The 25,408-nt window shown below is 33.8% G+C and overlaps 2 protein-coding genes and 1 long non-coding RNA gene across 7 annotated transcripts in view; 2 read left to right on the forward strand and 1 right to left on the reverse strand.

Moving 5' to 3' along the window:
• Positions 1-2,124, forward strand: part of wdr47b (WD repeat domain 47b) — a 34,688-nt gene extending 32,564 nt beyond the window's left edge. For all 3 annotated transcript variants that reach the window (NR_130148.1, XM_087303086.1, NM_001201421.1), the window contains 1 exon segment: positions 1,309-2,124. Coding sequence is in view for 2 of the 3 variants with exons in the window: in XM_087303086.1 (XP_087159212.1) it covers positions 1,309-1,451 (143 nt within the window). In the remaining variant the exon portion in view is untranslated.
• A 3,098-nt stretch (positions 2,125-5,222) lies between these two features.
• Positions 5,223-24,014, forward strand: clcc1 (chloride channel CLIC-like 1). Of its 3 annotated transcripts, none has more exons than XM_087302236.1 (11): positions 5,223-5,735; positions 12,718-12,837; positions 14,796-14,906; positions 14,986-15,210; positions 15,288-15,428; positions 16,320-16,419; positions 16,946-17,043; positions 18,957-19,103; positions 19,283-19,843; positions 22,426-22,503; positions 23,097-24,014. In XM_087302236.1, exons 1-11 carry the CDS (start codon positions 5,559-5,561, stop codon positions 23,169-23,171), a joined length of 1,833 nt encoding a protein of 610 aa, XP_087158362.1. In that variant the 5' UTR covers positions 5,223-5,558; the 3' UTR covers positions 23,172-24,014.
• LOC110439191 (uncharacterized) lies at positions 6,432-8,169 on the reverse strand. Its single transcript, XR_015522146.1, has 5 exons — positions 8,088-8,169; positions 7,219-7,273; positions 7,073-7,134; positions 6,866-6,915; positions 6,432-6,567 (listed from the first exon to the last, which is right to left on the reverse strand). It is a non-coding gene; the product is annotated as an uncharacterized LOC110439191 (long non-coding RNA).
• Positions 24,015-25,408: the final 1,394 nt, after the last annotated feature.

Genomic DNA, 25,408 nt, shown 5'->3' on the forward strand with positions numbered 1-25,408 from the left:
CATCATCTGCTGTTAAAACTGGTGTTATCTGGTTTTAAAACCTAGCCTAGAGTGCCGTTTGCTCTTAAAAACTAGCCTAGATAGCACTGTCTGTTGTTAAATTAGCCTAGGTCAATGTCTTCTTGGTAAAAAAAATGTGCCTAGAGTGCCATCTGCTGTTTAAAACTAGCCTAAAGTGCCATCTGTTGTTAAAAACTAACTAGCGCTGTCTGTTGTTTAAAACTAGACTAGAGCATCAACTGTTTTTAAAAACTAGCCTAGAGCACCGTCTGCTGTTTAAAACTAGCCTATGCGCCATCTGCTGTTAAAACTAGTCTAGAGTGCCATCTGCTTTAAAAAAAAAAACAGTCTCGAGTGCTAATAAAAATAGCCTAGAGGAGAGAGGTCTGGTTGCAGACTCGGTGCAGTGCAATCTGAGCTGCATCCAATGCTTTTTAATCCGCTCACCTAACCCCACCCCTAACCCTACCCTACCTAGAGCATCATCTGCTATCAAAACCTAGTCTAGAATGCTGATAAAACTAGCCCAGAGAACCATCTGCTGTTTTAAAACTAGCCAGAGTGCCATCTGCTGTTAAAAACTAGCCTAGAGAATCATCTGCTGTTAAAAAACTAGTCTAGAGAATCATCTGCTTTTAAAAACTAGTCTAAAGTGCTGATAAAACTAGCCCAGAGAACTGTCTGCTGTTTTAAAACAAGACTAGAGTGCCGTCTGCTGTTAAAAACTAGCCTAGAGCATCATCTGCTGTTAGAAACTAGCCTAGACTGCTATCTGCTGTTAAAAAATAGCCTATAGCATCACCTGTTGTTAAAAACTAGGCCAGAGAACATTTTAAAACTAGACTAAAGTGCTGTCTGCTCTTTCAAACTAACCTAGAGTATCATTTATCTGAGTGCGATGATAACATTAGCCTGGAGTGCTTTCTGCTGTTTTAAAAGTAGCCTAGAGTGTTGTAAAATACTTTTGTAAATATTTAATAATAATTTAAATTATTATTATTATTATTACAATGAATTCCAACCGTTCACCTGCCACATTACCAAAGTATAATTGGCTTGTGAATGGCATTTTATGTTATTAAATGGTGTTTATATACATTTATTTACATTTTTATATTAAAATTATAATTATTGTTTATTTTAAAAAATCTAATAGTAATATTAATTACTTAATAATTGTATTAGTATCATTATTATTATTATTATTATTATTATTATTATTATTATTACTGATACTAAACAAACACTTTTTATGCATCGTTGTGGAATTAATAAGGGTTTTTTTTTCTTCCCACTGCTGTCCTGCAGGAGATCTAACCAAGAATCTGCCAGTGACTGTTGTGGCTGAACATGCGGACAAAGTCATCCAGTGCCGCTGGCATACGAGAGACCTGTCATTTCTGTCCTCCTCAGCTGACAAAACAGTCACACTGTGGGCCCATCAGACCTGATTCAGCACACACAGACACACACATTGTCTGTCACATCCATGTCTAAAGACTGCATGAAGGACCAACCGCTTCTGTATGGAGAAAAAAAGAACAAACCCATGACACTTTCTCACTCACAAACACAAACAAAGCCACACGTAGCAACGCCGCTTCTGTATTTTGCATATGCGATTTTGAGTGAACGAAACCGTCCTGAAAATGTGAGCTGGATTGTGCCTTGAGTTCATATTTTCTTCATTTGATTGAACGTTTTATAAACATCAGCTTTTGTATAGGCTTCAGTGCTAATGCTAATCGTAGCATAACAGACATTGTGTAGCACATTGCACTATGGATATCATAGAACTTTGTTTATGCAGCATGAATATTTATCTATTTAAATAGATGTAAATAAACACTCATAATGTAAATGCTGAGGATCAGTGTTGTGTGAAGGTTGTCCTCAGTGTTGTTGGAGTGCTTCATGCATTTATCCGAATGCTTTTAATGTAATTTGGATGGCCATTTTGTTGATATGCATAATATGCATCACTCTTGCACATGAATTCAGCACCTTTATTTTGTATTGATGATTGACAATTAAAAGACTCTCTCTCTTTCTCTAAATCACCAGTTGTATAAAGTATGTATTAGTAATTTATTTGAACATGGAAATAAACAAGTTTTCAAACTACTCGCTGATTTTTCTTTCAGCAATGAATATTTAACAAAAGCAGCATGTTTTATCCTCAAATTAACATGAGATGCGCCCTTACGGTGTGTACAGTTACAAAATACATAAAATATAAATGTAAAAATTTTTAATAGATTTTATTGATACATTTTGAATATGATTTTTTTTTCTTTTAATTTTAACGAAGGAAATAAAATAAACACCAATAAAAACAATTATATTTTTAAAATTTATATATATATATATATATATATATATATATATATATATATATATATATATATATATATATATATATATATATTATCATTTAATTTTGAAAAAGCAAAACAAAAATGTGAACCATTGACATCCAGTGTTGGAGAAAGTTACTTTAGAAAGCAATGCATTGCAATATTGAGTTACTACCCCAAAAAGGTAACTAGTTGTGTTACTTAGTTACGTTTTATGGCAAGTAATGCATTACATTACTTTTGAGCTACTTTTGCATTTACTCTGCATCTGACAATGGACTAAAAAAGCACAAATATATATATATATATATATATATATATATATATATATATATATATATATATATATATATATATATATATATATATATATATTTATTTAAAGATAATGTTATCTGAGAACTTCCTTACCTCAGCGCTCTACATGCCGTATTTACAGATTATTAAAAGTTTAAAACAATGCGTTTTCTACTTTTGTACTATTTGTCTTAAATAAAATCATTGTCCATTGAAATTATCCCCTTTTCCTTTTCTTCGATGCATTCAATTCATTTATTTATTTTTAAAAAGTGAATTAAATAAACTAAAAGTAACTCAAATATCATTACATTTTTTTTAAAGTAATGCGTTAATTTACACGTTACTCTATATTATTATGCAACTCGTGTTACTTGTAATGTGTTATGCCCCTCACTGCTGACATCCAGGGGCAGATTCAACCAATAAGCAAAATAAGCAGCCGGTTAGGACCCCAATAAATACCTAGAAGTAAAAATTATACAGTACATAAAACATCATTTTCCATCATATTTTGTATGGTGAACGTCTTACAACTTCAATTTTAACATAATTATAAAACATACAAATTTGTCTTACACCCCCAATTATGGAGCAGTCCCGTCAAGTAAAGCTTTAGTTTTAAATACAATTTATTATTTTTCATTTATTCATTTTTTTAGTTGTTAATTAACTTTTAGAAAGCAAATATTCATTCATTCATTTTCTTTTCGGCTTTTTTCATTTATTAATCAAGGGGTCAACACAGCAGAATGAACCGCTAACTTATCCAGCATATGTTTTAACGCAATGGATGACCTTTCAGCTGCAACCCTTTTCTGGGAAACATCCATACACACACATTCACACTCATACAATATGGACAATTTAGCCGACCCAATTCACTTGTACCGCATGTCTTTGGACTGTGGGGGAAACCCACGCGAATGCGGGGAGAACAAGCAAACTCCACACAGAAATGCTAACTGAGCCAGCCGATACTCAAACCAGCGACCTTCTTGCTGTGAGGGGCAGCACTACCTAATGCGCCACTGCATCGCCCCAGAAAACAAATAATTTAAAAAGAAAAGTAGATTTAGTGATATAGGAAAAAGGCAGCAAAATAATAATAAAAAAATTATAAAACTACAAATAGTTTCATTTTAGGGCTGTTGGGTTCCATGGCTTGAACTGCTTAGGGCCACCAAATCACTAAATAGGCTCCTGTTGACATCCATAGTAAGAAAAAAAAAAATAAGAAAGTGAGTGGTTACAGATTTCTAGCTTTTTTAAAACAGGGGTAGGGAGCCTATGGCTCGGGAGCCACATTTGGCTCTTTGACCAATAATATGTGGCTCTCCAGCTGTCTCCCTTCAATAATATTTCAAAGTTTAAAAAAGTAATACTGTCACTAGAAATCAGTTCCCTTTATATTGTATTTCCTTCAGCAAAATTAATAACAACTCAGTTTACAATAAAAAGACATTCAAACCAATGCACATATGTGGTGGAACTGGAATTGCGATAATAAAAGGCAATCAAATTACATTTCTAACCTCACGCACGTAAATTCAAACAGCATTCACCTATAATGCAATTCTTTGGACTGTGCAAAACCCACGCCAACAAGGGAAAAACATACAAACTCCCTACAGAATTGCTAACTGACCCAGCCAGATCTCGAACCAGTGACCTTCTTGCTGTGAGGCGACAGTGCTAACAATTGAGCCACTGTGTCGCTCGCATTGTGTAAATTTAATATGGTTAATTTTTTTAAATTACTATTTTTACTCCTGGCAACTGTTTTCACTTGGATTCTGTACTGTAAATATATCTTCTCTCATTTTCATTTTGCTTTATTTGTTTATAATTGTTGTAAGATGTACATGCTTGAACTAAGTTTGTACCAAAGACACATAGGCTATATACATATTTTGGCTACAACAAAAAAGAGAAGTATTGAAGAATTCATTTAAGAAACGATTCAATGGAAGTTAAAGTTAAAGAAATGCTGATGGTAAGAATGATAGTTTAAATTACTTGAAGGAATCTGGTTTATTTAACAATGTTGTTTATTTATATTCAATTTTGATGGAAGCATGGTTGACTCAGAGCGCCACAATGGCTCAGTGGTTAGCATTGTTACCTCACAGCAAGCAGGTCACTGGTTCGAGTCCCAGCTAGGTCAGTTGGTATTTCTGTTTAGAGTTTGCATGTTTTCCTTGTGTTCGTTTGGCTGTCCTCAGGGTGCTCGGTTTCCCCCACAGCAGACATGTGGTATTGAGTATACTAAATTGGCCATAGTGTATGAGTGTGTATGGATGTTTCCCAGTAATGTGTTGCAGCTGAAAGGGCATTATCTAAAAAAAAAAATATCATGGATAAGTTGGGGGTTCATTCCGCTGTGCGACTCCTGATAAATAAAGGGACTAAACCAAAGGAAAATAAATGAGGTAGTTGACTCAGACCCACGTTCCAGTACAGTAGGGGGCGATCTTACCGTTTGGTAGATGCAGACCGACATTAAACAAAAGGAAGAAGACTTCACATCTGACTGCACATAGATATGAGCACTTAGAGGCCGCATTTGAGGGTTTGAATAAAGCTGAATGTTAATCTAGCTGTCTGTATCTATGTGCCAATGAATGACGGCTCTTTCGCTTCCAACATCTAAGGAAATGTTTGGCTAGTGCAGTCGACTTTTCAGCAAAATATTATGTTTATTTATTTTTGTGTTCGGCCAAGAGTGTAACTTTGGTAGTCGATTTTTTGCATATATAATACAATTTCGGTTAATGTAGACTAACCGAGTCGCATACGGTGAAAACACAAGCTGAAATTGAACTTAAGATACCTTTTCATAACAGTCGAAAGTGAAACAGCCAGGCAATAGTTTTATTAACTTACTCGGTTCCAGTCGGGATTATGAAGCTGTCAAGCTCTTCATCGTTTGGACTTTGTATTTTAGTCGTTTTTTTCTGTTTTGTTGTTATCGAAAGTGCAAAAATCCGCATTCACGGTTATAATGATGAGGCTTGGATTGATCCATATGACATGCTGAACTACGACCCGACGACAAAGCGAATGAGAAAATCCACAGAGGTAAAAGCGATTTTATTTACTGTCACTCGTGTATTTCAGTATTTGCAATTTAAAACCTTTTCTGTTGGCATTTGTTTGTGAAATTAGACTCTACTTTGCCTTGTTTACTCTTTTGGATACCCAACAAACACATTTACGTTGTAGCGATGTCCGCACAACGTTGTATTTTTTTAAAGGCAACGTTGCCGCTTACGTGCTCGCTACATTGTCACAACGTAGAAATGTAAGACGTGAGAAGGCTGTAGCAACGTTGTCGTGCGACATTCAGCAACCGCGAGGCGGCGTTCTTACTACTTGTATTAATATTTTTTGTGGCAGTTTATCAATACTGCCTAGAATACAGGATAAGCAGCAATTCTTTTCCAGTATTGCTTAATATAAAATATTATTCATTTATTTTTCGCATTTAATTTAATAACTGCATGTGTAAACTTTAAAGTGTAAAAATGCCACAAAAATTAATAATCAAACTTTTTATTATATATTTCACAACATTTAATACATACAGTACACATACAGTATCTAATTATAAGCAAACAGTATAAAATAAAGTTTAGATTTATATATATATATATATATATATATATATATATATATATATATATATATATATATATATATATATAAATTAAACTAAAGGGTAAACAAACAAGAAAAGTAAACAAGAAATCATTAAAATGTAAATAAATATATAAATTAAAATTCAAACACTGGGCAGTGAAGCTCTGGACTGGAGAATACAGCAGACCGGGAAGCGCAGCTGAAGACCAGTCGTAGTTGTTGGTATGGAGAAAGCAGTCAGAGGAAGAAACAAATTCAACTGATAATCCAGCTTCAGAGATCCACAGCAGACACAAGTCAAAATAGGCAGTGAACAAGAGAGGACAGATCAGAGCTTGACACAACAGCACTACACAGGAAATGACTATAACTAGCAAGTTATTGAAGTTTAAGACATTTATTGTAATTTCATTACATATAAAATATCCAGAGTAATTATGAAGCCTACTTTATTTTAATGTTTTAATAATATATCATATACCAAAATTACATACGATTAAATAAATTTAGAGATACAGGGAAAACAGGTTTGAGTTAACAGAAGTCAGAGTTAGTCTCCCAATACTTACTTAAATTATGAGAAGAGAAAGAACAGGCCCTGTAGTTGTGGCGTTGCTCGCTGTAAATGGAATGTTAAACTTAGTGTCATTTCAATAACAGCTGTACAAAATAATAAAGTAATTTTTCATAAGCATGATCTATTTTCCACATTATGGACATGCTGTTTTAGGTAACATAACTACATTTAATAGTAAATAAAATAGTATACTTCTTACCTCATCCAATTATTACAGCATTACAGAATTACAGCAACACTGATCTGAGCTGAATTCAACAGCTGAAAACATTTTGAAAGACAAGTTACATGAGTAATTTGAAAACAACAGTGAGTGATTAAACAATAGAGTTTTATGCAACTTACGCATAATTAAAATCCAGAAATTATCAATAGAAGATTACCTCCATGTAAAAATAGCCTGTTGAGCAAAGAAAAGAGTGGGTTTTAAATAAAACATCAAAAGACCAATCAAAATAGAAATTTAGACTATAGCAGACCTTTTAATTACTATCTATATTAATTAGGCATATGAACATTAATTTATATACTTTAACTTATAGGGATAGCTCACCCAAAACTGACAATTCTGCCATTTTAGCCTCATCCTTTATTTGTTGCAAACTTATATAGCTTTTTTCTGCTAAACAATAAAGAAGATATATTAAATAAAGCTGGAAACTGTAACTATTTAATTCCATAGTGTTTTCCTACTATGAAAGCAAATGCTTACAGTCTTTAAGTGTTCAACAGAATAAAGAAACTTAAAGGTTTGGAATCACTTACTATTTACAGGGCAAATAATTCGTGAGTACATATCATTTTTGAGTGAACTGTTACTTTAACGGGACGCAATCTGCACAGAGGTGTTTTGTTTTTAAAAGTTATTTTGTGTGTTTTGTAAAAAGTGGGTCGGCTCGTGTGATAAAGTATCATACTGACTGATCACGATGGATATGGAGAAAACTGAACTTCAAAAACATTATTGTCCATTTGACTAAAGACAAGGCGTAGGTAAATAATCAGGAAATGTTTTATCGACAGATTTAACATAATGATTTTAATGTTGTTGCCGTCCGTGAACAGATTGCCGAAATGTTACTCGCTCGTAATAATTACGGCTTTTGTGTGTGTGTGTGTAATGTTGGAACAGATTGTTGTCGAAATCGTAGGTTTGTTTGAATATTCACGATTTACGTATCTTATTTAGCAAGAAGAAATAAAGCAATACTCACGTCTCCTCGGTCGTTGATGAATGAGACGACGGCTTGTTGAAATTTAAACTGATTCAGCTGTGACCAGTAAATGTTGTACAGTGGTCGTCCACGCCACCTAAGCACAACCTAAAGCATGCGATCCTCATGATGTTTAAATGGCAACCTTATGACATCGTTGTGACAACGTTTAGCAACAACGTAGAATCCTCAACCTTTTTACAATGTTGGTACAAAGTTGTAGGAAGGTCGCTACGTTGAGGCAACGTTGTGTGTTTGTTGGGTAGATTCCATATGTGTAAAGTCCGCCCAACAATATTGAAAATTCAATTATTATTTAGTCATTCTGGTGTTGTTAAAATGCTTTTTGTATGCTATTCATGTTCAAAACTGTTAAAGGAAAATAACTACAAAGAGGTTCTTGCATTGCTCCATATAATGACATGATTGCTAGTTGCGACCTTGCGACCAGCCTCTTACAGAGGCAGTTCACCCAAATGCGAAAAAAAAGAAATTCTCACTCTCAAGTGGTTCCGATACCTTGTTTCTTTTTCGTGAAAGAAAGATATTTTGAAGAAAGTTAAAAATATTTAACCGTTGGCTTCCATGGTAGGGGAAAGTCGATAGTTTTCAGTTTTCCAGGTTTTCTTTTTAAATTATCATAATTTTTGTTTAACAGAAGAAACTCATAAAGGTTTGGATCAAGCAAAGGTTGAGTACATTTTTAGTTTTGGGTGAAGTACCCCTTTAATCTTAAACACACACACACACACAAACAGAATGATCCCATACAGTACTGCTTGTGATACTTTCCGTTTCCAACAGTGTCTGTGAAAAAAAAATAAAAATCCAGATTCTTGAAATTATTTAGTGAAAATCCTGACCTTGGCCATTGGCTTGCTGTGTGCGACTGCACAATCATAAGTATTGCATTGACTGAATGACGTTAGTGGTTAAAGGGATAGTTTACCCCAAAATTACATTTACTCACTATTTACTCATTTTCAAGTGGTTCTGAACTTTTATGATAGATGTAAAGTCGGTTATATATTACCACATTCATTAGCTGTCTCTATATTGTTTACCATGTTACCTTGAATATTCGATCGGAAGTAACATGCAAGTATGAATTTAAAACAACACTAACCCTATCCAATTAACTGTAAACAATGCTCTACTTTGATAGTCATTTGTTGCTAATATGATTTCCCTATTTAGAATTTGCAAAGAATACTTCTGAAATTATAGTATTAAGGAGAATGTCTGAATATCCGAATATAAAACCAACTTTACCTCGATATACGTGTGTGATAATTTCCGCGTTCAACAGTGTCTGTGGTAAAAATGAATCCAGATTCTTCAAATTATTTAGTGAAAATATTACCTTGACCTTGACCGTTGCCTTGCTGTGCACGACTGCATAATCATGATACTATTGCAGTGACTGAATGGCGTTTGTGGTTAAAGGGATTGTTTACCCAAAAAATTACATTTACTCAATATTTACTCATTTTCAACTCATTTACTCATTTTCAAACACCTGTAACCATTGACATTGATAGTAGGAAAAACAAATACTACTAAAAACAATGATTGCAGGTTTTAAGCATTCTTAAAAATATCTTCCTTTGTGTTCAATAGAATAGAAAGTGAAACTGGATTTGTTGCAAGTGCAGCGTGGGTAAGTGGTGACAGTAATTTCAGCTTTGAGTGAACTACCTCTTTCATTTTCATGTTTTAGGGTATGTCCAAAATTACATGCTTCCTTATGATATAATGTTATTCGAAAAACAGTATTTGAGCATGCAAGTATGGTTGCATGATTTACCAGTGCTATGTAATACTGGCTTTGCCTCAGTAGTTTGTAAATAGTAGTATCGTCATTAATGGTTTATCTACAATAGATAATGTTGCATGTGGAAAAGTCACTAAAATGCTCACTCGTTTGTGCAAAAATAAACCATTTTATTTAAATGGTCTGTCGAGCTCTTTAAGGTTGTAAAACAGTGTAGAAATTGTGCCTTTTATGGTATCCTATTGCACGTTTTCTAATGCTTCAGTTCAAACGCACATCTGAATTGGTTCATTTATGTTCCTGTTAATATGATTTAATATCTACAACAATTGTGACAATCTCTTAAAAAGAACGACTCACAAAGATAAATGTTGAATTACTTTGGATTGTTTTCTGATAAGACTGAAAAAAGATAGATGAAAAAACCCAAAATAGCAACAGGAAAAATTGAAACTATTTTGACCACTTCATATAGACTAATTTTGTTGTAAACAATGTTTTGTAACAAATTTTGTTACAAATTTAATTTGGTATAATAGGATATATGTAGGAGTATGCAGAAGGACTTTTAATTTGTCAGTAACCTGGGTCAAACACTTCTGTTGAACTGTATGCCATTACAAAATTGGTGCGTTTAAGGTCTGTTTTCTTGAAAAATCAACAATCTTCACTGCCTAAATGATATACGCTATAAAGTGGGTCTCATAATGTACAAGAAGCACTGCAATAAATTCAATTTTTTCTCACTATGTCTTTAAAGTATTTAAATTTATTTCACTCTAATATTTTTAATAGCATTTCTGCGCTAGCCTGCTGATCCAGACAAGCGCATGCAAGTAAACAGCTTTTTATCTCAGTTTTATGCATCAACAACTAAATGAATGCTGAAGTGTATTTAACTGATTATATTTTAATCACTTTACAACATCAGTGCTGTAAAAATAACTGTATAAAATGTAAAAAGTCACATTAACCGTAACCGGAAGTATGGGAAGAAACACTTGCTTTGCATTTACACTATTTGTTTTTCTACTTTATGTGTTTTTGTTGGTCAATTATCTACAAAATAAACAAAAAAATGAATACATATTAAGTGAAGTGAGGAGCAAATAATACTTTTTGGCCTTTTGGCCCAGGGGAATTATAAATTAAATTCAAGTAGGCTTATTATAACATAAAATATAGTATTTCTGACAATTTCCTTTATAATTTGAGTTGTGAATTACGTTATCGCAATATTAGATGGTATTGTGGTATTGTAATACTTCAGCTGGTATAATATCGTAAGATTTATTAATGGTATCGCGACAACCCTACAGGCTAGTATGTCCAAAGTCATATTATTTGAAAAACTGGGGCTGCACGATTTTGGACAAAATCTCACATTGCAAAAATTTTTTTTGTCTGCGATTATATATTGCAATATGAATATAATTTCACAAGATGACTTCTAACTCTATTTGGAATGAATTCCTAATTTTACATAGATTGGGATTATTTTGTAGAGATGTGTCTGAATAAAAATCAATATAATTGAACAGATGCCAATGAATTATGGTTTTCTGTGGAACATAACAGCATTGAGGTACAGAAATTCAATAATAATATGTAAAATAACACAGTATATGGCAGAGCCTCTATTTTATAAATAATTAAATGCAATACATTTTTGGTTTATACACTTTTATAAACTCTCAATTTCAGTGTGCTTAAATCTTACACAGTCACAGGTCTTAAAAATACATTCAAATGAAAGTCTTTTACTTTATTTTAAGATTAAACTTTGCGATGACCCCAAAAGCCAAGGTTGATCATTTTTGAATGGAAGCGAAGGGAAAAAACTGACGGCAGGTGTGATTTAGCCAGGTAGGATTCAATTCTGGATTAATACCTTGTTGATCCTGGAACATCATTCCTGTTTAAAAATAATCAATACCTAATTCCTTCCCCTAAACCTAATCCTAACTGTAAATTATTCCCAAAATCAGAGCACATTATTAGTTGGATAACAATGGTGTAGAAGCGCATAATCCTGTAGGCTGAAACATACATTACAACTTTAAATCTAATTGACCGAGGGTGACATGGTTGCTCCAGTTTCCCCCACAAGTCCAAAGACTGGCGTTATAGGTGAACTGAATAAACTAAATTGGCCATAATGTATGTGTGTGAATGAGTGTATGGACGTTTCCCAGTACTGGGTTGCAGCTGGAATGGTATCCGCTGTGTAAAACATATGCTGGATACAGTAAGTTGGTGGTTCATTCCGCTGTGGCGATCCCTGATTAATAAAGAGACTAAGTCGAAGAAAAATTAAATGACTGGAAATTTCAACATGATCCAGGAACATGTCCTGCTTTGAAAATCACACTAAACCACAACTGACAGTAGCAGGTCATGTGCTAATGATAATGTAGTACATCTGCATTCTATTCATGCTACTCATACTAGCAAGTTCTGGAGTTGGCTAAACGCAGGAAATTCCAGTAAAATTTTGTGAACATTTTGCAATAGTGTAGACATTTGAAAAAAAAAAAAAACTCAAACGAAGTTCACTTTTAAAACAAGCAGCTTTCTGTTGGTCATTGTGGCAAATCTGTCTGACCAATTTTACCCTTAATTAAGTGTGTGGACATCTTTCACCACCACATAAAATAAAATTTGGAGTTATGGCCACAAAATTGGCCAGATGGTGGTTATTTCGATTAGAAGTCATCGATTCTGCTGGTCACAGAACGGACACTATTTACATGTAAACAAAGTGTTGGTCTTTTCTGATTTGCCTTGCAATTGTTGTCATTTTGCAGAAGGCATGCAAATATACATTTTAATCATAAACTCTTTTTGTGTTTACAGTCTGAAAGTTACCAAAATGTGCCAACCAAGAGGAGGGAATTCAACTCGGAATCCTGTGACGTGCCAAAGTGTCCTGATGAACATGAATGCATCAAAAAACTACACATTTTGCAGAAAGAGGTGAAAAATAATAGGCCTACATGTTTAATAGGCCTCATTAGTAAAGGGGCTTATTATGGAATAATAGTGTTATGGCCCGTTTCAACTGAGAGGTACAGTACGGGTCATCTTTATCAAGCTTGCGTTTCCACTGCCAAAAGTCTACTTTTTTGGTGGGCGTGGTGTACGACAGAAAGTTTCCATAATTCTGAGTTTATAATAGTCCAAAAGTTGATGATAATAGTAAAACATGGCAGTTTGTTCATTTGCTGCTGTTTTTTCGCGATTCACTCATGTTTGTCCCTTTCTGAAAGGATTGGATATCAGAGCGCTTCAATGATCACGAGCACATTATGAATATGAACTCAAAAAGTTTTTTATTCAAATATAGATGTGCAGCAAGCTCTCTGGAAAAAGTGAAACCGTTCGCACTTTTAGACGGGCTCGTAAAACAACAACAGGACACTAGGGCTGCACGATTCTGGCTAAAATGAGAATCACAATTTTTTTTGCTCAAAATCAAGATCACGATTTTCTTACGATTCTGTTGATGTAAAATAAAGGTTAATATTGTCGCTATTATTATTTTTATTCTCAAACATACAGTAAAACAATAATAATAATAATAATAATAATACAATAATAATAGGCCTATGTGTAGGTCTACTGCTGGTTAAAATGCTACATTTTGGATAGACTTGGATAGGTGGACTTAAACAGACTTAAAATTTGTCCTGGTTGTTAAGTCACAGTCAAGTGATGACATCAGAATTTAACAATTCATAATTCCGAAGTTGAATTGTTATGTTTGTGACATGTGCTTGTCATTTGTCATTGACAACATTATCATAATTTTTTTTTTACTGTTAAAATGAGACATGGTTCATTATCAGATTCCCTGCATTATATTCAACATTGTATAGGCCAGAGTAGTTTTACTGACCCAGTAAACATTTATTCTAATGCACAACACTTTGTGTTCGCTATGAAAGAAAAAACCTATCAAATGCTTGACGTAATCATAACTCTAAAATGCGAAATGCGCGAGCCGGTTTTACGATCACTGTCGAGTGCGCTGCTGTCATTGCAGCTGTTACAGAAAAAAAAAACATACACGCAAATCATACTTTCCACGCAGCTCCCAAACGATCACCCTGTGCAACAAACTGAATGTTATTTACAACTTTATTAGCTGTTATTTACAGCCTACGCATGTTCTGTTCAATAAAGTAGACATCCTCAGGCACGCGCGCGCATCCTCCTGGTAGTAAACAAACAGTGCGCCAGCTCACACGTGATTTTGCGGTCGCGAATACATCATTACATTAAGACAAAAATGACATTTTGGGGTGAAATACACCTTATAAATACAGTATGGGAGACTGTCAAGACCATTTGGAAGTGTTCATGTTGCTGATCAATGTATATAAAACAATATAAATGTATATAATGTATATAAAACAAGACTTGTGCAACTGCCTTTATGCTTCTCTCCTGACCTTAAATATGTAATTGGATGAATCGTAGAAAAGCTAAATTAAGATTGTGTGTAGGGTCGAATCGAGGTCGCAATCTTTTTTCGATTGATCGTGCAGCCCTACAGAAAACAGCAGATTTTGTTCTTCTTGGCTTTGTCCTTGACCTTGACAAGGTTTGTTTGAGATTGGGTCGACTATGGCTCGTTATTATATGTATATATTATTACAGTAAAATGTATCGGCTGCAAGTGACCAATAACGTTCAGCTGCATTAAGCTCCGCTTTATGGTACCCTTTGGGCCTGTTGGTACCCTTTGCAAAGGTTGACCAAAAAGTGGTATGGTACGGTTTGCGTTTAGGTACCCTTTGACAGTGGAAACAGCCATAAAAGCATACCGAACCGAACCGCTCTGTGGAAACAGGCCATTATAGTATTACAAAGTGCTATAGTATTTCCAAGATATTTAGGCATTTACATTTTTTCTCTTATCTCTGTTTTAGTTTGATGAACAGAAAAGTAAGAGCACTGCCACCCTCTCAAAACCAGTATGTCTTCCAGTATTCAAGCGATTCCTTTCCAAGCTACTAAAGGAAACGTCAAAGCTTGGCCTGGTACGTGAACAACTTTTCAGCAAATTTAATGGACAGTACTGGTTAGGTATTTGCAACTAATCCTTTTTCTTGTTTTTAGCCTGATGATGGAATAACAGCCATGCACTATGATGCTGAGGTGAAGCTTTCCAAGCAGTCGCTGGCAGAGATCCAGAAGCTTTTGAATGATGAAGACGGCTGGACCACCGGAGCCATGGACGAGGCTCTCAGTCAGATTCTGGTACAATTCAAACTCCACGACTACGAAGCCTGGAAGTGGCAATTCGAGGACACATTTCATGTAGATGTTGACACTGTCCTCAAGGTGAGTTCTTCTAAAAGCCTTTCAAAGATGAACAATAAGTTAAAAAATCAACAATATTTGCTGTATTTTTCCTGCAGGTTTCTTTGATTGTTCTGATCATCGTAGCCATTATCTGCACTCAGCTCTGGTCTGTGGTCTCCTGGTTTGTCCAGTTCAGGAGAATGTTTGCCGTTTCCTTTTTTATTAGCTTGATCTGGAACTGGTTTCATCTTTATATGGTAATCATTTTAGCATTGTTGACTTTGTGAGTAATAGTGGTGTAACGGATTAAGAATCGGATCACGTTATGATTTTTCAATCACGGATCAGACTATTTTTCGGATCAGCCAAAAAGGATAGGAGCCAAAAAAGTACTGTGTGATACTTTTGGTTTTAACAAACAGAAATTAGAAGCTGTAATTTTATAAAAAAATAAAATGAAGAAATAATAAGCTGAATAAAAATAAATTGTAAAATATTGATGTTTTGATGATTTTAATCTTTACCATAAACATCAGTGGTTTTATCTGCAATATAAATGGTTATCCCCATTCTACTGTGTTACTTTACTGTAATTTCATAACTAACTCAAAAGACTAAAAACCGAATCTCTTCCTTAATTTTTTTCTGTTGTTCAAACATAGATTTGATATATAAATTTAACTTAATAAATATGTTAATAAACATATGCAAATTTCCATCATTTAAAATTTATGTTGCGTGGGTGTTGAGATCCCGATCTTTTAATTATTAATCATGCATCTTACACTGATTGCATTGATGCAGGCTAAACAAGTAGTGACAGAAAACACCTTTAATAACCTAAGAAACCCACCACATCCCTAATCACCTACCACAATGTCTTCTGTCATCATTATATTTTGCAGGAAAGCCTAAATGTTTGTAATGTGATTTGAATGATGCAAGAGCCGATCTCTTTGCAATCGTTACAATTTTAGGATTAATCTAAAAGTAAAAAAAATAATAATAATCCGCGGGCCACGCATGTTCTGAACCATGGGTTGTGATCCATATGAATCACGGATCCATTGTGATCCATTACACCCCTAGTGAGAAACATTTCTGAACAGATAAAGAATTTTATTTGTTTAACATTGTTTCTTGACTAGCTTGCCTTTGCGGAACACAAGAAGAACATTGTGCAGGTGGAGAGTTTCAATGCCAAATGTACTGGCCTAAAACAACTCAACTGGCAGGACAGTTTATCAGGTGAGGCAATTTCTTCTTCATTTGAGGGTGTTTTCACACCTAGTTCCTTTAACCATTTCAAATGCTCTCGGGGCAGGTTTAGCAGGTACAGTATATGCGAAGTGATCTCTGTCCCCCTAAATGGACCCAAAAGTGAATCAAATCAAACCACCTCTGGAAGTGTTTTAAATATGGTTCGATTGAGTCAATTTAGGGGAGTCTAAGATTATTTTGCATGTCAAAACCAAACAACAAAAAAAACAACAACAAACCAAGCAATCTCACACTCCCCTAAATGGACTCACAATTGAAACGTATTTAAAACACTTCCAGAGGTGGTTTGCTTTGGTTCGATTGTGGCTTTATTTGATTTGATACTCTTAAAATGAATGTAGCTCGAAACTCTTTTTTATGATCAGATCTATTGATCTTTTCAAATGCCAAAAATGACAGAAGTAGACTGAAACTAACCTACTGATTTTAAATGACATGAAGATGAGTAAATAATGATTTAGGGATGTACTGATGTGATTCTTTGTTGATTTAGAGTGGTACAGACGGACATGGACACTTCAAGATGATCCTTGCAAGAAGTATTACGAGGTCCTGGTTGTGAACCCTATTTTGCTTGTACCACCAACAAAGGTTTGTATTCTTTTAGTTTCCAATGACACAAACTTGAACTTTATTAGAGATCACATTGATTACTCTATTACCTGGATTTGGTTATTGACCATTTGACACTATCCAGGATTGTTTCGTTCTTTAAAACTCATCTGAGAGTTGTTATCATAGCAACAGATCTGGTAGCTCAAATCTACTCTGGAGCAGGCACTAGGGAAAATAGTAAAGTTACAGTTAAAAGCTGTAGTTATGTTAAATATCCGTTTTAAAATAAAGATAAATAAAACTGATGCAATCTTCACTCCAAAATAAAAGTACAAAGACTGTCATGGGGTGATTCTCCCCAAGGGGTTCAAAGAGAACATATATTATATGGACTTTTTTAGATAAAACGCATACTATTTAAAGGTAACGACCCAGCTTTAGTACAGTTTTCTATGATAATAGACATGCCCATTATTCAACAGTTATTTTTTTCTTTTTCTTTTTTTAAAGGAATAATAACTTATGGAGTACACGTTTTGACAGCTAATATGACGGTCATTTGATACTTCGCAAAAGTTGCAGATGCCTTTACCAACATTAGAATGCTTTTTTGGTGCAGAATTCATTCATACAGCCAGTTATTACACCGATTAAGAAACTTGAATAGGCCTAGGCTACTATAATAAAGAAAATTCTTTCCAAATGTAAAACTAAATAAATTGCTAAATACTCTTGACACATGAAAGTGTAAATTCCGTAGCCCACAACAAATGTGCAAAGTTAATGCATATTATATTTAACAAACAAATTTTATGTAATTTTGCTCACATGGATAATTGAATATTAAACAGATGATGTCATTACGCTGCTGTGCCGTCAGCCAATCATTGCATTGCTGATTATGTTTTCGAGGATCAATAGATCTGTCCTTCACTACACACGCATTAATCTCAGGTCAATTCATCCAGACATTTTAATCTGATACACAAACTTATTTAAAGAGCCAAATTAGCCAGAGATCAGTTATCAAGATTAAAAGGATCTGCCAAATCATCATTTAAACGAGGCACAAAGAACAGACCCTAGATAGTGGTATATAAAATTGTTGTCATTGATACTGATTTTATGTTGTTTATTGTGTTGTTTGTTCAGTAAAGCTTTACTGCACACATTGGTCGTAATAAGTGGTTACTTGAGTGACTGTTGTCTTTATCTAGCCCATCTGGTTATTTTCCTCTGACATCAACAGGACATTGTTGTCTGTAAATTGTAGAGTTGGTTGTGCATGAAAGTCCCAGATCGTCTTTACCATGCCTGCATTCCTAAATTGAATTGAATTAAATTGAATTGCACTCAATTTGTCCAGTGTTGGTACCATATTTGTATTATTAAGACATGTTTCTAATAAAGTGGCCAATCTAATTTAACAATTCACATTATTTTACATACTACACACTCTGAAATTCTGCATTTCTATAGCAACACATTTTTTAATTTTAAGGAGGTGGTTAAGCAGCTATATAGGGTGCGTTATTATGTGTTCATACTCTGTTTTGGTTTATTAAAATCACATTATTTATTACATATTTGATCTATTTTTGATACTGGTGTCTGGTCTGAAGGCGTCCAGATTCAATGAAATAAGTTAGTTGCAAGCTGTTTAAAAAAGTCACAGGTTTATGTAAACATGGGGTTCATGATGTCAAAAACCCATGAAGAATCAAGTTGTAGTCCCTACCAGCCATTTGTTATAGGCTTTAAAAAATAAATTCTATCAAATATGTTTTTTCCCCTATTGCACTGCACTTTAAGGGTAGATTTCATTTACGCTCAAACAGCAATATTACACACTAACCAAAGTTTAAAAATTAAAATCAAAATCAAAGCCCCTTAAATACAAATCTTATTCATATTTGATGGGCACTTAATTTGTGGAGTCTCTATTTCAGGCTATCACGATCACCATAACCAACTTCATCACAGATCCCTTGAAGCACATTGGTGAGGGCATCAGTGAGTTCCTGAGAGCCCTGCTGAAGGATCTACCTGTCACTCTCCAGATCCCTGTGCTGATCATCATCATATTGGCAATCTTGGTAAGATCTCTAAATAGCAAATATATTATGCACCTTTTTCCACAATCTGCATGTTTTAAATGATAGTATTATCCAGCTTAACCCAAGTTAATCCTATAATGTAAGGCATCATTGGTCGTAAAAAATTGGCTATAATTATGCCATTTGTTAACATACTAAAGCGTCTTTGCTCTCCTCAGATATTTGTGTATGGAAGTGCTCAAGCAGCGATACATCAAGTGGCACGTTTTCCTCGGCTTGGCTGGCGACAAGACCCACCACCTCCTGCAGTCGGACAGCGCCAAAATCCTCAGCTAAGGGAGCATGTGGAACCTTGGGAAGGGGGCGACGCTCGACAGCCACTACCAATGCGGCAGGACAACAGGGGGAATCATGTGGGAAACCGAGGGGATCAGGGCTTCAGAGATGCCAACGCTCCGGAAAATAGAGAGGAGGACAGAAGCATGGACATCCGGCCGGAATTTTCCAATCCTAATAGAACCCGTGTAGAGACTGTTCAAGCTACAGGTAACACATTTTCAGATGATGAGACTGATTCTCAGCAACAGACTCAAGAGGTGGACTCGGGCGCAAATGTCGAGGAGGAAGTGAAAGTTGAGAAAAAGGAGAAAAAGGAGTCTTTTTCTGTGGACAATAAGGAGCAAAAAGAAACAAAATGTCCAGACAGAAGTGAACCTGTAACCAGTGAGCCACCATCTTCAATAGATGTGAAAACAGTTGGAGCTGATCAAGGGAATGAGGTGGGTTTAATTGATTGACTGATTTATTTTTTTTTAAGTCATTTAGATGGTTTGTTAATTAATAATAACACAAATAAATTAATAACACTACTGTTCAAATATCAAATTATGTCTCTTATACTTATCAAGGCTGCAGTTGTTTGATAAAAAAAAGTATATTGTTAGCGAGTGTGATTGTATTAAAAGTTCTGAAAACTGTTTTCTAGGTGAATGCGTGTAAAACATTTTATTAATTCCTGTATGTCTGGTTTTTGAGGCTTGAATTTTTTTGTCTTATTCTAACAATTATAACATGTCTTATGCTTAGCAATGTTGAAAATGGATGTGCTGGTTTATGTTTGCAGGAAAGTTCAAGAGAACATGAAAATCATTTGTTACATTTACAATATAAGTAAATTTATCATTTTATCCTTGTTGAACTATAAATATATAATTATATATACATATATACAGTTGAAATCAGAATTATTAACCCCCTTTTTAATTTTTAAAAAAATATATTCCCAAATGATGTTTAACAGAGCAAGGACATTTTAACAGTATGTCTGATAATATTTTTTTTCTTTTTGAGAAAGTCTTATTTGTTTTATTTAAGCTTAAAAAAGCAGTTTTTATTTCTTAAAAAAACATTTAAGGTCAAAATTTTTAGCCCCTTTAAGCTATATATTTTTTCAATAGTCTACAGAACAAACCATCATTATACAATAACTTGCCTAATTACCCTAACCTGGCTAGTAAACCGGATTAACCTAGTTAAGCCTTTAAATGTCACTTTAAGCTGTATAGAAGTGTCTTGAAAAATATCTAGAAAAATATTATTTACTGTCATCATGGCAAAGACAAAAGAAATCAGTTATTAGAAATGAGTAGGCCCACACAGAATCTGCGCGCGCAGAATTCCGCAGATTTTCTGCAGATTTTCTGCAGAATTCTGCAGATTTCTGCAGATTTTTAGCCCATCATTAATTTTGTTTATTTACTTGAGTAAATGTGTAAATCTGAATTTATTCAGTAATTTATTACTTTTTATTTCATATATTAAGGTTTTAGTTATGATACTCCGCTGGATACCCCCAAAAGAATTCAGCAGAAATCAGCAGATTTTTACCAAAATTCTCTGCAGAAATAGCAAAAAACATCCGCAAAAAAAACATCCGCAGATTATGTATAGAAAATTATGTATAAAAACTATTATGTATAGAAAACTATTATGTATAGGAAATTATGTATAGACTAATATATATAATAGTAGGATTAGTAAGGTTTTTTTCGTTTTACAAGACTATTTTACTTGAAAATCATAAAACATTGTGCAATATATTATTATAAATTTAAATAACTTTTAATTAATAATAACCGTTTCAATTTAAATAATTTAACAATTATGTGTTTTAAAAATAAACATTAAAAAAATAAATTTAAATATCAAATTTTTTGGTTTTGTTTTTATTCTTGTGATCAGAGCTGAATATTCAGCGTTATTGCTTCAGTGTCACATGATGCTTTAGAATCAAGGACTTGCAGATTTGCCGTTCTATTTTGATTTATTATTATTGCTACAAAATCATTAATAATGATTCTTACAATTATTACTGTTTAAAACATCTGTTTCCTGCTTTAAAGTATTGTAGAAACTGTAATGCATTTATGTTTTATTAAAAGTTCAAACTAAAAATCTTTTGCAATCTGTTTATTTTTTTACATTATTTTTTTTAAGTCATTGATTCATTCATTCATTTTCCTTCAGCTTAGTCCCTTATTTATCAGGAGTTGCCACAGTGGAATGAACAACCTACTATATCATTATATGTTTTACGCAGCGGATGCCCTTCGTGCTACAACCCAGTAAACACCCACACATTCACATTCACACAGTATAGCCAGACGATAGTGCTAACATTCTTGAACAATTTAATGTGTTCTTTATGAATAAAAGTAAATACATTTTTAATGGTACTTTTGTCTGCTATTGTGTCAGATTCCACAAAAAAATGTGGGAAAAAAATCAGCAGCCCAACAGCTTTCAATACACTGACAATATTAATAGTAAAAATAAAAAATAATAAAAATAATAATAATAAATGTTTTCTTTTTGACAAGCAGACGATGCTTTTTAGAAGATTTGTGAAGCATCATGTGACACTGAAGGTTGGATAAATAATATTGAAAATGTAGCTTTAAATTGCACTAATCAATTAACATTTAAAGTACCTTCAATAAAAAGAGTTTTTATATTGCAATAACATTGCACAGTTTTACAGTTTGTATTGTACTTTTCATGGAAAAATGCTACCTTTGTGAGCAGAATAAGCATGTTTTAAAGATGTATGTTAGGATGCGCCGAAGTTATTTCATTTTGGAAAAGTGCAGTGCTATGAATACTTTCCAGATGCACTGTATGTATGTATATGTGTGTGTGTGTGTGTGTGTGTGTGTGTGTGTGTGTGTGTGTGTGTGTGTATATATATATATATATATATATATATATTTTTTTTTTTTTTTTTTTTTGAACGGCAAATTTAATTTGTATTTCAATAAAATTATAATTATTAATTAATTTATTTTTTATTCAATTAATGCAGCACTTGATGTGCACGAAAAGGAAATGGGCTGCTCAAAATGGCTTCAAGCTGCAGGTTATATTATGCAAGATTAACGCAGTATGTCTATCATTACAGATAAAATGACAATTCGTTGATTTATATGACAGAAATCAATGTTGCATTTATCAGTCTGTGAGTTCTTTTAAGTTGTAGTGAATAGAGCATGTCATTGTGTGTTTTATTGTGTTTGTATATCCCATCACCAAAAAGTGAAAATTTACTCATACTCAAGTGATTGGAAATCAATGAGTACGCTTACATGGACATCAATAATCAGATTTAGGGCCAAAATGCAGTTAAAGTCAACAAATTAAAAATGAAGCACCTAAAATTACATGAAACTACAGAGGAAACTTGGGTAGCCTAATGACGCAATGACGTTAATTGAATAATTAATTATGTTATTGTCTTATTCAGATTAGGGCAAATAATTTGATTACTGATGTCCATGTAAACACAGTCAATGGCTGCTACTGTCCATCATTCTACAAAATATCTTGTTTTGTGTTATTTGTTTTGTTTTTAGTTTTTTACTGATGCCAAGAACCCATTCCATGTGGTTTTATGTTGTACTCACTGTATAATAAATATAAATAAATAAAAGATGAATAATAATTTAGACCAGTAATTATTTTCTTTTATCCCCGTAGGAGGCATCAGCAGATCTTCCTGAGGAAGAAGAATGTTTCAGCTTTAAACATCCAGTTCAAGAAACACAGAGTTAACATGGTCTGAGAAATGTTTTTGAATAAACAGGTTTTTATTTTATTAATTTTTTTTTTTTTTTTTTTTTGCGGGATGTATTTTTAATTAAATGTAGGGAAAACTGATTTCCCCCCTTAAAATTAAACATATATTTTCTACGTTTGCCTTGCGTTTGGTTTCATTTTCACACGTAAATCAAGTAAATATCCTGAACCACCCAAAAGATGATATAAAGCTGGGGTGCTCATCCCTGTTCCTAGAGATCTACCTTCCAGCAGAGTTTAGCTCCAACCCTGATCAAACACAACTAAACCAACTATGTAGGATCTGAAGAAGCACTTGGTATTTAAAGACAGGTGTGTTTGATCAAGGTTGCAGTTGTACTCTGCAGGAAGGTAGATCTAGGAAGTAGCATACTAGCCTGGAAATATAAAGCTTTTTCATTGCTGCTCCTTATCAGCCATCACACACACTAATAAAATACGTTGCTGGATTAAATCTCAATGTTTTATTTATTTAATTATTTTTTATTATTGTTAATTTCATAAGCCCCAGCAGAGAATTAGATTTTTTGGGTAGTCTTTTTTTCATTTAAGCTCACACCTTGTCAGTGAATTTACTGATCATGGCTCCATACTGTATGATATTATGTTGTGTCATTTATTATGTATGGTTTGTTTTGTTTACATTTATTTGAATAAATATGCTTTCTTTGTAAAGTGCTGAGCTGAAAGCACTGTATTAAGTTACTTTATTTTATTAATATTATTATTGGTAAGAACTGTCAAATTATTTGAAAGAGCTGTGTCATATCATCATACCGCCATTTCTTGTAAAATAAAACGTCTTTTTCTTGAACACAAGTAAGTCGTGAGTCTTCATTGGCTGTAAGTGTGATGATGTTTGTCAAAAGTGCTTGTATGCTGAGCTCAGAAACAATAATTAAAGGCCACCTATTTTACTCCTTTTACAAGGTGTAAGATAAGCCTTTGGTGTCTCCAGTATATGCTTGTAAAGCTTCAGCTCAAAACACTGATCACAATATTTACTATAGCCTCCAGAATTTGCCTATTTTAGTGTACAGTGTAGCTGTTTTTGTAGTCTGTGGCAATAAATGTAAATGAGCTGCTTGTCTCCGCCCATCATTCCCACCTGGATATCTGCTTCTCATCATGCATTACGTCAGATAAACAGCACAGTGACAGAGACAGACTTGGAGGAAGCTGAAATACAGCTCATTAGTCAAAAATACGAAGTAAGTTTATTTAATGTATTTGTTGTGAAGTTTATTCAAGCCTTTCTGAAACGATGAGCCCCATATAAATGTCGTTTGCAGTACATACACCCACACATTAGTGTTTACTGACACTATGCTGTCATGGTGATTATATCAGTTAAGAATTGCATAGCGATTTTACTCTCTTCATTAAAAACATGCTGTTTTAAAAAAAAACCTATAAAAACCACAAAGTTGTATCAAATATTTTAATCTGTTTAATTGGGAAAAAAATGTTTTGTAGACATGTGCTTATATGTTTTTAGAAACATGGCTCCTGTCAATCAATTCAGTGGGCGGGGAAAATCGCACTCCTACATCACGTTGTGGTGGGGCTCAAAAACATTGGGATTTGGATCCTAATTTAACGTCAGGAAATATAAAAAAGAAACTTGTTGTGTTTATATCACTCCAGTATTACTGTGTACAAACTACACACCCAATTCCTTTCCAAACAGCTTACAAAAGTTGATTTTCATAGGTGCCCTTTAAAAAATAGTTTGCTCAAAAATGAAAATACTGTTCATATTTACTCTTCCTTCATTTGTTCCTAACCTGTTTGAATGGTCTTTCTTCTGTTGAATGTAAAATAAGGAAACTTAAAGCCCCATTGACTCCCAGTATTCGTTTTACTAAGTCTATGGTTGCAGGTTTTCAGCTTTTTTTTCCAAATATCTTCCTTATTGTTTAACAGAAGAAAGAAACTTGAGGGTAAGTAAATAGTGAGTACAATTACATTTTGTGGTGAACTAACGTTATCCCTTAAAGTTTGATGAAACATCCCTGTAAAGGATACGTTCTTACCTTACCTTTGTGTACTTATACTCAGTAAAAGCACATCTGCTGCGTTAAAAATAGCATGTGGTCTGTGTGTGTCTTCTAACCGAAACTCTTTAGTTCCTCATTCGAGCTTTTGTACGAGGTGCAACCACAGATAAACAGTTAAAAAAGTGCTGCAGAAGGGACGTTTCACTTCGTACA

This window comes from Danio rerio, chromosome 22 (genome assembly GCF_052040795.2).
Source record: "Danio rerio strain M-AB ecotype USA chromosome 22, GRCz13ab, whole genome shotgun sequence".
In the NCBI taxonomy this organism is placed as follows: Eukaryota; Metazoa; Chordata; class Actinopteri; order Cypriniformes; family Danionidae; genus Danio; species Danio rerio.

Coding starts and splice junctions, on each gene's coding strand:
- clcc1 (XM_087302236.1), top strand. CDS start 5,559: ATGAAGCTGTCAAGCTCTTCATCGTTTGGACTTTGTATTTTAGTCGTT. Junction 17,044..18,956: donor TGCTTGTACCACCAACAAAG/GTTTGTATTCTT, acceptor TCTCTATTTCAG/GCTATCACGATCACCATAAC. Junction 19,104..19,282: donor TCATCATATTGGCAATCTTG/GTAAGATCTCTA, acceptor TGCTCTCCTCAG/ATATTTGTGTATGGAAGTGC.